Below are 14,362 nucleotides of genomic sequence, written 5' to 3'. Positions count from 1 at the left end.
ACCATGTGCAACTGTGTCCAAAACTCAAATGACTGAAACAAACAACGCATTAGGCCACAAAACTAAGTGTGACTTATAGGCTGTAACATGATCCTAAAGCTGCTTTGTTCTGCATTAGTATTCAGGAGATATCTTATCTCTCTAAACTGTTATCATAGCATTTCAGCTATTTTAGACACACTGACCTTCTCTTAAGGACAGGAGATAAGGCTTTTTAATGTCCTTATTAAATCAAGCCATCTATACAGGCTCTCAGAGCTGGGTGGTGTGTTCCAGGAGCCCTTAACTCTCTCTCTCTCTCTTTCTCTCTTACTGACTAATGACAAGCATGAGGGTGATAATGACCCTCGGAACTTCATGTTATATCATCCTAACCATCACCATGCACCATTTGTATGACATCCACCAGCTTTTTATATGTGAAATACTAAGAATTCATACATGCATCTCTCTCTCTCCTCATATATATATATATATATATATATATATATATATATATATATATATATATATATATATATATATATATATATATATATATATATATATATAAATCACAGTATGCAGCAGACATATGGATGCACAACACATCAAACCTTGAAGCAGATGGGTTACAGCAACTGGGTGCCACTCCTGTCAGCTACAAAAAAAATTTTTTTTAAAGTTGCCTAATCTGGTAAGTCTCCTTTATCAATGTTTCATTCAGATGTTAGGGAGAGAATTTGGTGTAAACAACATGACATTATGGATCCATCCTGCCTTGTTTTAAAACTTCAGGCTGGTTATAATGGTGTGGGGAATATGTTCCTGGCACACTTTGGGTCCCTTAGTACCAACTGAGTATTGTTTAAGCATCACAGCCAGCCTGAGTATTGTTGCTGTATTTTTTCTGACCATATCCATTCCTTTATGACCACAGTGTACCCATTTTTAGATGGCTGCTTCCAGCCTGATGATGTGCAATGTCACAAATTTCAGATTATCTGAACAATGTTGAGTTCACTGATCTCAATTGGCCTCCACACTCACCAGATCTAGATAGATAAGATAAGATGTGATAGATAGATATCTATCTATCACACGCATACATACAAAGATACATACCTAACCCCCACCACACACACACACACACACACACACACACACACACACACACACACACACATGTCTGGTTTGCTATCCTCGTGGGGACATCCCATTGACATAATGCTTTCCCTAGCCCCTTACCCTAACCCTAACCATTAAAAATGAATGCCTAACCCTAACCCTTACCCTAAACCTAACCATAACCTAATTGTAACCCTGACAGTAAAACCGCATTTTGAGTGTGAAAATTGCTTTCAACCCCGAGGGGACCTGGATTTTGGTCCCCACGGTGCAGAAAGTCCCCACCAGGATAGTAAAAGTCAGATTTTGGTCCCCACCAGGATAGTACGAACCCGTACACACACACACACACACACACACACACACACGTCAGGCATTCTCCCAAAAGTAATGGAGCAGTGAGCTCTTGGGGAATAATAAATCCTGCTTAATGGGATGGTACAAAAAAATCTTCAGAGGCTGGCAAAGTCAATCTGCATGCTTGGCCAATGAGGCTTGTATGTACAGAAAGCATAAGAGACATTTAAGAGTGTGTGTGTGTGTGTGTGTGTGTGTGTGTGTGTGTGTGTGTGTGTGTGTGTGTGTGTGTGTGTGTGTGTGTGTAAAAGATTATGATTATTGTACTCAGTGAGAACATTTTTCAATAATGAATATTTAATTCATTTTCAGCTTTTATGTGGATGTGTGTGTGCACATGTGTGTGTGAGCGTGTGTGTGTGTGTGTGTGTGTGTGTGTGTGTGTGTGTGTTTGTGTGTGCTTGTCAACTTGTAGCCAAGAATGCTGTCAGCTGTGGTGTGTGCGCCACATTTCAATTGATGGACTCAATATCAGTCAGTTGAAGTCTCTGCACAGTGATTTACACTACACATAAGTCACACGAGTCAGTGTGAGGCATGCAGGGAAAGATCTGAGAGGCGTGCTGTCTGAAGCACGTCCTGAAACATCTCTTTCAGAGCCCGAGCAGTGGCATCCACATGGTTTAATCTTTTCTGTTTAACAGTCACCACTGGGTTTTAAAATTGCACACCACCAACTCGAATTACTAAAGTTAGCATGCAAAGTCCTTCTTAAGTTCTAAATAGCAAGTAATGGACTATTAGTGAAATAAAAAGTTTAACAATTTGTGCTCAATATTTCAACTGTCCAAGACTATAGTTATATATTAGGTTGTTATAGTTTTGCTTTTGAATGCAAGGCACTTCAAATTTTTCCTAACTGCACCCAAATAGTAAACAGAATGACAAGATATATATATATATCAAAGTTAAGCGCATCATGTGGACCTTTATTGTTAACAGCACAAATCAAATAGGAAGTAGCCCACATTACCTGTTTCACATATTTTCACAATGCCCCCAAGTGGCAGTGTGAAGCTACAACATGTATATGCAGGCCTACAAAGCTGTGTGTGGAACATATATGCATACAGACTACAAGCACGCTACCATGTTGGGACCTTAAGCACAGCTTTTGCATACTTGGCAGTACACAAAATGGCTCCACCATCCACAGGGAACCCGGAGTCATTCACAAAAACAAACCTCTGCGAGCACAGTAGGCCTCAACTGCATTGATGCAAGCACACACTTGCACAGCGGCACGAGGCTCTATAGATCGGTCCGTCTTCTGTTCCCTTGAGAAATACTGTTGCCTGGGCGCTTTGATCTATCAAAATGAATGAGGCAGTTGGCATCGACTGAAATAAGCAGCAAGGAACCCACTTCAGAATGATAGAGTTAGAATATTTATAGTTCTCCAAAAAATGCCTCTTTACATGCTTGTATAATGAGGAATTCAATCGATGTGGACGTCTTTTTAAAAACACGATTCACTTTTTTTGCTTGCTGTTGTTGACGTGCAGGCATCATCTCGAAGAAAAGTGACTTGTTGAAACACACACGCTCACAAACAAACGTTCAACTCTCTGTCTCTAAGATTAATGAAGGGAGAAGTTTTGGGAGCAAAGTAAGGTGACATTTGGAGTGATGTGTCAAGTGAGAGTGAATCTCTGTGTGTTATGCCGATGTTCAATGTAATTCAGTCCCTTGGTCTTTGACAGCAATGCATATCAATGTCCTGCTGCTGTGGGATTGGAAAGAAACCATCTGGCTTAGATGCTCTTCTGAGAATAATGTGTAAATACTGTTGACGTGTGCCAGAGGGAGTCCTCGTGAGAGTGTTTTTCAAGTCAAAATGAAGTTTAACGGCTTCTGGTCTGTTAGTCTTGGTCGGGCTACTCTTTCATTTTACATCTACAGTTGTTGGGGCAAAACAAGCTAACAAAGCTAAAAGCACAAATCCATTAATTCTGTTTGAGCCACATCATTGTGATTGCAATCCCAAATTCCTAAATCCAATAAAAACAAATCATTGATTTAAATCCATAAAAATGGTCAGTTTTAGTGGTCAATTAGCATTTGTAGCATCTGATCTGGTGCAGCATAGCATAAAAAAGCCATTCATCAGCCACATTTATCAATTAACCACGTGTATAGCACACACAGCAATAGCTGCTTTGCCATCTGAATACATGAGGGAGGAATATGTTACCTCATGGGCCATGGCTGACCAAACACATTAGATTTGGCTGTTAAGTGTGATAGATTTCTTTTTAGAATGCAAGGGAAGCTTTGCGGTTAACAAACCTGAACTACTTCTTGGACTTTCCAGATACTTATATCGGTGCCATTGATTCTTAGAATCTCTGCATAAGTGGGCGTACATTTTCCACCACGATAGGGGAAAGAAATCTCCAAGAAGGCTGAGGAAAGAAACATTAAAAGCTTCATATGCACATTTCTTCTCCCCGAGCACCGGGAACATATCATTATCTGACTGAATCACATGAAATCAATGATAGTGCTTCATTGCACCTAATATTTTACAAGCGATGGCAGTCACGGCTAAATATACCTTACGACATCTATCTTGATCATTCTTTTTATTTGAAAGCTGTTATTACTGTAGCAAACAGTGACCCGGTGTGACAGACTCATCAAGAGGGATTAAATCACAAGAGCTGAAAAATACACAGAAATGAAGGAGGGGGGGAAAAAAAGACCAGGTCATTTCTCTGTAACTTCACAAACGAAGAGTCTACTGCTAAACCCAAGAAACTCATAAGAGTCTCTAAAAAACTTTATATAGATTTTATTCAATAAACTGATAATATTCTACAAAGATTTGATTTCCCGTTTTATCTCATACTGTGTGCTTCTTTTTTTTACACTAACATGTAGTATATTTGCTGCAAACTACAACCAATAACAGCAGTAGCATACATCAGAAGACTAAAATGACTAAAGACATACTGTTCGGTCCCATGAGCAGAGCTCCATCTATCTGAATTGCCATTGCAAAAAAAATAAAAAATAAATCTGCTGCTGTCCCTGCTTTATTGAACCTAATATTTTTTGTCCATTTTTTTTATTTACATGGTGGAATTCCTATTGTGAACATTGTTGTTTCTCCAAGACAAACTCTACTGACAAAACAAAGTATACACAGTGGCACAGCGAGGACAAATAGATGCATTTCAATATGAAAAGAAGAGAAAGCAAAAGAACAGACAAAACAAGCACAACATTGGGGGGGAAAAACAGACAAAAGCAAACATTAACAGGTACAGGGCACTCTTTCAATGCCCTAAACTGTTAAATTAAAAAATAAACAACTGATTCATGACAAGTGATTAGGAGAACATTTTCAGGACCACGTTCCACAAACACAATGTGCAGGCATTAGAGCAATCACACTAACCAACAGCGGCAATTAATCATTCATCACTCTGGGAAAACAAAGCCTCCCCTCAAAATACTCCAAATCCACATATGACAGAAAGCAAGCATCACTCATCTGCTTTTTCTGTTTTATGTGTGGTCCACATCTACCAGTGTGTCCTTGAGATGAGTCTGAGACACCCCGGGACTCGAGGCAGGTCACAGGGCAGGTCTGGTCTCAGTGGGAATATTGCTTCAGGCCGAGAAAAAGGATGAAATGTTTTCTGGCTACAGCAGGTGGACAACAGCAGGCGAAAACAAAAAAACAAACCAAAAAAACCCCCAAAAGAAACCAGGCTAGATCTCTCTTCAGCCTTCATCACCACTCCCAGCACAATTTACTGACTTTCTCCCACCTTATCGCCTTCCCTTTTCTGGCAACAAACAGTGCAACTCTTTATTTCCACCACCTGACCCATATACAAAACTGTTTCCTGGTGGGTGCTGCTCCAGAAACAAAGTCCAAGCCTTTGATCCAGCTCCAGATCATTGGCTGAAAGGCTGTCACTTCAGCTTTAGACCGCACAGCATCCCACGGCAGCTCTTCATCTCCAAGCCTGGACGGCACACTTTTTCTTTTTTTATTTTAATCACATTCACAAATCCTTTGTCATATGATGAGCTCATTTTGCCTTCTCACCAGCTATGGAATTGGCTTTTATGTGAACACAAACACCTCAAGTCAAACATAATAGTGGTAAAATAAACAGCAAATAAAGCATGACATTGATTGTGTTGGAGCTGATTTGGTGTTAATGTGTGTATTTCAGCCCACTTGTGCCATAATACGAAGCCTGCATCCATTTGCATAAAGACTTTTACCTAACCGCCTCATCTGTCTGTGCTGAGCGAATGTAGAATTTACAGTGAAAGACAAAAAAAAAAAACATGCTGCACCATTTACACGAAGGAAAAAGAGGGCAGATTTAATTTAAAAATTGGCACACATTCCTTATTTCGACAGATGAAAGCTCATAAATGAAAAAACCTGGAATCATGCCTGGTATGGAAATCTAAAGTTATGAATAATGCCTCTGTCTCAATCATCAAGTCTGTTTTAACAAGGTGGATTAGCCAAGCACCTGCAGGCTCAAACGCACACACGGCTGCACTCCTAACCAACTAAGAGTGGGACAAGAGTCCCCGAGGGCCCTGAACCTCACACATCCTCCCTGTTGGACCCTCACCAGTCTGTAGGAGTGAGCAGCAGCAGCAGCAAACAGCTCAGGCTTGTCATTTATGCCCATGAATCCACCTCCGATAGGCCACTGCTGCTGCGCAGGCAGCTGATTTACACACAGTTGCTAATCAGCGAATGGCTCTCCTGCTAATGAAAACTCATAGATCTATACAATAACACTACTGATTTGATTTTATCTGCCATAACTCATTCCTAAATATGCAACAGTTAAATGCAACTGGGAGTGGAGAGTTGAAGTTAAGAATTAAAGGTCAGAAATGTTGATGCAGGAAATGGTGATATGTTGCCATGGCTATTGCTATATTTGCCCTGACCTAGGTATGAAAGGCCTTCTGTATCTACATTGCTCTGCTGGCATACATTTCACAAAGGAGAAAATAGACTCTTCCCTCCTGCCTGGCCTCAGTGACACTCCAGCATTTAGTTGATTGCAGGATGAATATGCCTAACTCCACCCTCCCATCCAGCTCTGGGTGCTGAGGAAACCCCAGTAAATAGAAGACCAATACAATGGCTTGTTTCAGCTTGGCACTGATTCATCATTGCACTGAACAAGCCACGGGCATCAGTCTAATCATGATTAAGACCATAACAGAGAGTTTGGTAGACGAGGGGGGGGTGGGGGGGGGATGCAACCATCCATCCATCCGCTATATTCATCAGGCAAATCACTTCCACTTCCAGCAAATGAAAATGAATTCATTGTAACTTACCTGTTCCATTGGCTGTGCTTGCTAAGAAGAGAGGATACAAAGCTGAGCAGCTTTGAGGTAGATGGGCATTGTGGCAAAACACACTGACAGCAAAGTCTTATGGACTAACTGGCTGTGAAGCCATTTAGAAATAAATGGGTCTAAATGGTTAACTGGAAAATTAAAAGAAAAGTGCCCTCACCACTGGAGCAGTCCAGTCCTCCCCATCCGGGCTCGCACTGGCATGTATCGGGAGACACGCAGCGACCGTGGACACACTCCTCTGTGCACAGAGCTAAAATAGACAAAGACATTTCCTCATCAGCGCAGTTTATAATTGCATTGGAACACACACACACACACACACACACACACACACACACACACACACACACGCACACACACAGAGTGTAAACCGTCATTAAAGCACCAATAAACAGCATAATGAAAAGCACCAAGATAACAGCTGAAAGAAAATGGCCCATAAAACTGAACACTCAATATCTCCTGAATACCATCAAAGGACTGAATCTTAGCTCTGGCGCTCATATTTAACATCCATCTCAGCTACTTGACAATAGGCTAAACGATTCGTTAGCAGCCAAAGTCCTTGGTCAACACTTGGTTTATCATGTAGTTTTACCTTCCACAATGAGTCGCTATCGGCAGGTCGAGACACGACGGAACAAGCTGTACATCCTCCCTAATTTGATCAGCCAGTGCTTTGTCATATAGTGATGTTTTAATGTAGCAGGTCCAGGCACTGCAGTGTTTACTAAGTATGCAGTTTTCTTGATCATTCATATTGAACAACACAGCGCCCAATTGATTGGGCTGGCATTAGTATTCTTGCAAGTGTGTTCACAAGAGTTGGATTTTTTTTTTTCTTTGAGCTGGAAAATAAAGTGACCCATGTGGATTTATTTTTTCCACAGTGTTTCAAAGTGAGAAGGAAAAGAATGACAAAAATAGGTACTTAGCATTAATAACTATATGGCAGCCAAGGTCATCTGGCCAACAGGGTTAAGACAGACAGGCTCTATCTGAGGAAGGAAACAGTCGAGCCAATACAACGAGAGAGAAACTCCGCCTGATGGGAATCAGCAGTCCTCTAACATGGCCTGTGGAGGGATAATACACAATCCAAGGGCGGCAGAGCAGACAGTCCATCCCCTTAACTGATCAGAGCTCATCCAACACTCCATCCAAGTTCTGCTTCCTTTGTTCCTTATTTTTTTGTGATGTGGTCAAAAGTGAAAAAGGGACAGGGGATAGCATCTAGCAGTTTTTTTTTTCTTAACAATATAAGTCCTGTGTTCAACACTATGGCACCCATCCTGCAAGCACAGAGGTCAGGAGGAGCTGGCTGCAGGCCTGAACAGTGCCGCTATAGATTATCACTCAGTCAGGCTTCGATTAAGCTCCACCACCAACTCAAAAGATGCAGCAGGAAAGGAGAAAAAGGAGTGAACGCCAGACAGCAACAAGCTGGCGCTAATCGCAGAAATGCTCCCACGGCAAAAATGGTAAACCAGAGATTGAAAGATAATTCAGGGCAGATTTTCTGAACATCACTCTGGCAGAGAACTGTCTAATTACAGTAAGCCAGCAAAAAGAAAAGGGGGAAGAGCTTCAACATTTGTGCTGACGAAGGTAGTGAGATCGACTACCTGTAATCAATGAGCCCACAGTATGCAGAGTATTCAAAGAGAAGAAGAGACGAATTCAATGTCACCACGATGAGTTGATTTCGTTTAGTTTCAATCAGCAAATTCTGATCAGCGAGAACAGGGAAATGCAAATGTGTCACATCCTTTAGAAAAAAAAGAAATATGGAAATGAAGTTTTGAATATGGGAGAAAGGATAAAGCGCACCCTTCTCCTGAGATCTGAACCGGTGTACTGAAGGGATGGCATAATAAAGTAGGAGGTAGGTCTTTCATTTTAATTGAAATTCATGAATCACTCTGCCTAACTCATGTCTAAGGAATCTGTTGGAAAATTGAGTCTTTCATCTAGATAAAAGGCTAATCTAACTCATTATGCAGAGGTGTTATCAGGACGGGGAACAATGGAGCTAATTGGTGATTGTCATGCAGTGTTAATAAATTTAATATTTTTACCCAGGAAAACCGCAATCTTTTAAAATGTTGGATATTATAAATCTTTACTGTCCCTTCCTGTTGTGGAAAGCTTTCCTGCAGTGACCAAAAGAAAAAAAAAAGGGTCTACCAGTGCCATTTTTTTGCCAGTGTTTATGATTCTTGTAGTCGTAGTGCTTTGTAGTGGAAAAAGCTTGAAACGAGATGATGCAGCTGATGGTTGAATCATTCTAAGACAGATGCCAGCAGAACCTATCAAACAACTTCCTGCATAACTTCTTCTCCGGGCCTCTGTCTAGCACAGAGAAGATTTATTTTAAAACTGTGTCTTTGAAGCATTAAAAAAATGCAACAAAGCCAAAAATGAAAAAGAAATCAAAGGCGCACGATCCCTTTCTGGAGCCAAATCTCATCATCTTACTGATGGTGAAAGCTCAAATGTGAAACTTATCAAAACCCGACTAATTCTGCAGCGAAGGTCTTTTTTAAAATGGACAGGCAAGAGTCACGCAGGAGTCATCTGGCCTAAATGTTTTGCGAAAAGAGAGACTCAGAGCCCCGCAGAGCCTGTCAGCCTCAGAAGATATTACGAGCTGTTGTCATTAGTGAGCTCATCTTGCTTCCTTTGCACAACTGTAATAATCATGCTTATTAGGTGGGAAATGAGTTCCTCACATCCTCTACATAGACTAGTTACATATTAAGCTAATGACTTACGACAGATCAAAGGTCACAGAAATAATAAACACCTCTCATTGGAAACTTCAAGCACTAATTAGAAAAAAGCAGATCAAAGTTCAGCGTATCACGGAGCGCCTTGACAAAATGTTAAAAAAATAAAATAAAATCACTTCTTACAGACAAAATGAAACACAACAACAAACAAAGAAAAGGCATCTTTTAAGAGTGTCGGAAGCATTAGCATTTTGTGTGTTTCTGTAATACTTGCTCCACATCCCCAAATTCATTAACTGCCTCTCACTGGAGCTAATGTGAGTGCTGATGTGGTGCCATGTGACAAAAAAAAGAAAGCAGGCAGGATTAAAAGGCAAACCCTCTTGAAGCTTTTCTGACTTTTAATGAAACAGACTTCATGGGGAAAAGCTACACTAAACTAACAATACACAAGGGAGAGATATTTTACATCCAGTAAACAATAAAATGTCTCGAAATAGATGACTTGAGTTAATTTTGGTTCGATTTCCTCTATAATGCCCCCTTTTGTCACTGCATGCAAAACAGCTTGGGGAGTACAAATCTCTTAATCCTAGTAGTGAGAGTGCTAGGATTAAAAGAGAGCAGTCTGCAAAGCCAGCAAAAAGCAAAAACTGCCCTCTTGGCCCCTATCAACTCAATCTCCTCTATTCACCTGACACAGGCCGCAATGGCCTGATACTGTATTATACAATAAAATAAAGCACGCTTATAGGTAAAGACGAGCCAAATTCAAGAGGCGGCGTCGCAGTTAGCAGATTCACCTTGTTAACACCCTGAAAAGACTATTAATGAACAAATGTCTCTGTTGTCAGTTAAATGGTTAATGAATACATTATTGATCAGTCTGCTCCTCACTTCTCCAGACCCCCATATAATCACACGGGCTCTCACTCTTTGTTGGCTGACTTCCTGGGGAGCTGTTACCCCGAGGCTAGGAAAGCTTAGACAAGGACAAGCTCAGCTATGGTCAAAGAGCACATGGTGGGGTTACTATATCAGAAGCCAGCTCATGTTGCAAAAGATGATGAAAACTATTATTGAAGACCAATTTTAATTAAATTCTTTTTTAAGGCAAATGAAATATTCAGTGAGGTCAGCGTAACAAATACTCGTGAACAACTTGCAAAAGTGTTCAGTTGAATGTGTGCGAGTGAAATTAGACATTGAAGCTATTGAATTGACAGTGAATGACTGTTTTAAGCGCACTGTTACAGCCTAATTTTCAAGGCCCTTGCTCTTTTAAGTTATTAAAGTCTGTTGTGGTTTTATGGTGGGTGCTATACATCCTTGGTCTGTAACCAGTATGCTCTTGGCTCGTTAATTTTTCTCATTGTTATACAACTTCAATTAAGCTACTCTAACAGAAAGAGCAAAGCAGGGAGCAGACCATGTTGTAAAACGGTGAGTGACCTTATTAAATCATGCTCAGTCATTTTAAACTGACTTAATCCACATATTGTACATGGTGGCACGCTAGCAAAGAAGGCAGGAGTGGACTGCTATTGAGGGATCAGACAGGAGACTTGGGCAGCAGCGGCCTGTACGGAAGTTGCGTCTTTACTTGCAAGCCACTCACACTAACAATCAATCCTAATATTTTATTTTCTTAAAACCTCCTGCAGATACAACCTGAAATGTCGTGAGCAAAGACATAGGAAAAAGGGACACTCACGAACACACAAGTCTCCGCTTTCAAAGTAACCAGGGCAACACTGCGAGCGGCGCCTATACATGGTCCTCACTCCCCGCCGATAAGCTGTCTTATAGCTGATCCTGAAAAAACAGACACACAGGGACAGCTACGTGAGGTAAAGAGTGATCCTTTCTGAAGGGCAGGAAACAAACAAACTCTAAACAGTAACTTAATGTTTTGTTGTTATTTGTCATTTTATCAAAGTACGCACAGAAAAATCATTCTTAAGTGGAATTTTACCCCCAAATAAAAATCCGCTTGTAGGAGGTCTCTGTTTACTCATTTAGTTGATGGAGCTATCAACCTTGATGAAGCAATTAAAACATAACGTCTTCAAAACAACACAATTACAGTCACTGGCATCCTCTGGGGGTACAGTAAAGGTCGTGCTACTTAAATAAAAACAAAAAACAAGTAAAATATAATAAGGAAACAAATTCTGAGACCTACAAACTCACCTGTGCTTTGTGCATTTAAACCAGTTGAGGATGTCTGTGCATCTAGTGTAATAGATCTGGTCGAATGGGTGAGCGTAGGATTCCTGGACAGTCACCGCATAGCTGAAAGACAAATGTTTAAGGACACCAGTTGCAGAAAAAAGGACTGTACCATACTTACTTGTACTCTGGCTTATTATTTCTACCCTTTTAAATTGTGGTAGAGATTTAAAATGTATTCTCCTCTAAATTTTAGATGCGGATGCTGTGCTCTTTACTTTTTACATTTATTTGACTCCTATAATTTTCAGTATGGTTTCTGTTTAAGATCTTAAATGTAAAGAAACACCTGATAAAGTCTTGAAATGCCGGTCCTGTAGTCTCCAATATTTTTGGCTTTCAGTCCCTGCCGCACGCACAAAAAAAAGCAGCCATTAGTCTGGGCTTCTTGTCATCTATTAAATGCCTGAGCGTTGTAATAAGCTTTACCTAGGAGACATTTACCCTTTGAATTTTTTACATGGTTTGACTTAAATAACAATTTTAGAAAAAAATGGTGAAAGGTGGCATTATTTTTAAAAAAAATATTACAGGGAAGTCAAACATTTTAAATATTTGAGCAGCCAAACTTTGTTTATTTTTCTTTTTGTGAATCATCACAAAAAATCATTTTTGAAATCACTTAACTATTAAACTGGGTCAGGTTTTACCAGCTATAACAATAAAATGCTAATTATTAAGAATCAGAAAGTCACTGATGCCGTTTTCAACACAGTGTCGTTTTCCTGCATAGTGAAGCTTTGACTTTAAAATAAAGGGTATGAAAACGCTAAAAAAAGTTGATATTTATGATATATGGTCTGCGGATATTGGAGGACCTAAAAGCCATAACCATACTGCCCACTTAGGGAATCCATTTCGATGCCAACAAGGTGGAACCACAAAGTACCCTCACCTTGGTCAGGCAATAATCCAGATAATATATCTTCACAGCTTTCTTTCCTCCCCTTTGCGCCACGGACAGAAATTATTCCTGCTTATTTCTCATAAGTGACACTGCCCAGCAAAGCTAATAATTATTCAGGCTCTGTGGCATTTGCGATTGATTGGGATGAGAGTACACTGATCAATCTGCCTGTGTATTTCATTTGAAGCAGCAGCACCTCCCATCTCTCCGAGCTTGGCAACTTGAGCCGCTGTGAGATCAATACTGCTGTATGGACTTTGACAATAGATCAGAACTTTGGTTAAGAGAAGATATACTGAAAAAGTTTCAGAAGTGACAACGTCACTCATACGAATCAGCATTTTCAGACGATTAAATACAAGGGAATGTGCTTACCTCTCCCAGTGGCTGCAGACATTGGGGTCATCTGGGTTGAGACTCAACGCACTGGTGGTGAGTGCAAGGAGCAAGGCCAGCAGAGGAACTGATGACCCCATCCTTCACTCTGAGAAGGAAACAGGGAGGAAATGTAGACAGTTGGGTGGTAGATGATAATTTCATTACATTTAAAGGAATAGTTTGACCTTTTAAAAACTGGCTTATTTTATTCCTGAGAGGTTTATCACATTAAGCTTCATTTGCTTGTTTGTATGTTAATGTGTTTTGTGTATAACAAGCTGCTTGAAGCTAATTGCCCCTAGTGGGATTAATAAACTTGTTTGTATTATATTGTGCCAGTTTGTTCGGTAAGGCTGATGTAATTGCAATTTCCAGGTTCAAATGCTTTTGATGACAAAAACAAGCGTAAACTCTCCAATTGATTCATCAATACTCTGAATACTCCAGTATTGTGATTGTCTAGCCGTTATCTCAGGTGGAATAATCAAGGGTACAATATAAGCATCAAAAATAACAGTATTTAGAGGTTGGGAATCAAAAGGTTAGCAATAGGCTGTGCAGTTGGTCTGTAGGTTTTTGGACAATGACACCAATTTTTTCATGAGTTACAGGTTTAATGTTGAGCTCGATCACAGCTGTTCAGACCTTTCTATTTTTTTAGTGTCCTCACTTTTTGTGACTCTTGTTTTATAATGGTAGACATTAGAGATGCATGAGTGGCGACACAAAGTTCCCCAAAGTAAACCATGGGGGATAACTGTGAAAAAGTTTTTATATCAAACAATCTAATCAGACACTTAAATCACCCTCACCCAGATTAACATGGACATAGCTAACAAAGGGAAAGAGCTAAGAGGCAGCTGCAAGTCAGCAGCCTCGGTATTAGCAAAATGATCAAAGAAGTTATGAGGAAAATGATGGAGATGGATGAAAAAAAAGAAAAAAGGGTTGGTGTCTGGTGAATTTAAACAAATTGGAAAATTATGTAAGTGCAATTTGTTTTGATATACAAACTTGTTGCACCTGCTTTTGTTTGAGGAGGTAAAAATATATCAGGTGAATGTTGGTGTACAACAACTCACGTTGACTTAATTATTTATACCTTTGTTCAGTAGCAGAGAATTGTTTATTGTTTTGAGAATTGTTTAAAGGAGAGAAGATTCTGTTTCTTTCTGTAGTTTTGGGAAAAATGTAAAGTTTAATAATTTATTTTATTATGAGAATAATATTTTACACTGAAGAAAAGTTGAATTTTTGTTTGTATATGCTCTCATTTGTCATTCTTAGA

The 14,362-nt window shown here is 39.9% G+C and overlaps 2 protein-coding genes across 10 annotated transcripts in view; one reads left to right on the top strand and one right to left on the bottom strand.

Annotated features, from left to right (window-relative positions):
- The window catches only part of LOC134631351 (mothers against decapentaplegic homolog 3-like), a 284,592-nt gene that overhangs the window by 87,701 nt on the left and 182,529 nt on the right, over window positions 1–14,362 (top strand). The gene's annotated exons all lie outside the window — the stretch shown is intronic.
- Window positions 1–14,362, bottom strand: part of megf11 (multiple EGF-like-domains 11) — a 75,134-nt gene that overhangs the window by 42,288 nt on the left and 18,484 nt on the right. For 5 of the 8 annotated variants that reach the window (XM_063479578.1, XM_063479575.1, XM_063479577.1 and 2 more), the window contains exons 3-7: window positions 13,072–13,180; window positions 11,751–11,852; window positions 11,272–11,372; window positions 6,983–7,075; window positions 6,802–6,822 (exon numbers count right to left, since the gene is read on the bottom strand). In XM_063479578.1, the coding sequence (XP_063335648.1) occupies window positions 6,802–6,822; window positions 6,983–7,075; window positions 11,272–11,372; window positions 11,751–11,852; window positions 13,072–13,172 (418 nt within the window). In that variant the 5' untranslated portion in view covers window positions 13,173–13,180. The remainder of the gene's footprint in view (window positions 1–6,801; window positions 6,823–6,982; window positions 7,076–11,271; window positions 11,373–11,750; window positions 11,853–13,071; window positions 13,181–14,362) is intronic. The other 3 variants (XM_063479579.1, XM_063479580.1, XM_063479583.1) reach the window with 1 other exon arrangement.

This window comes from Pelmatolapia mariae, linkage group LG7 (genome assembly GCF_036321145.2).
Source record: "Pelmatolapia mariae isolate MD_Pm_ZW linkage group LG7, Pm_UMD_F_2, whole genome shotgun sequence".
Lineage (NCBI taxonomy): Eukaryota > Metazoa > Chordata > Actinopteri > Cichliformes > Cichlidae > Pelmatolapia > Pelmatolapia mariae.
The sequence above is the reverse complement of the archived record's forward strand: the minus strand, read 5'-3'. Positions and strand labels throughout refer to the sequence as shown.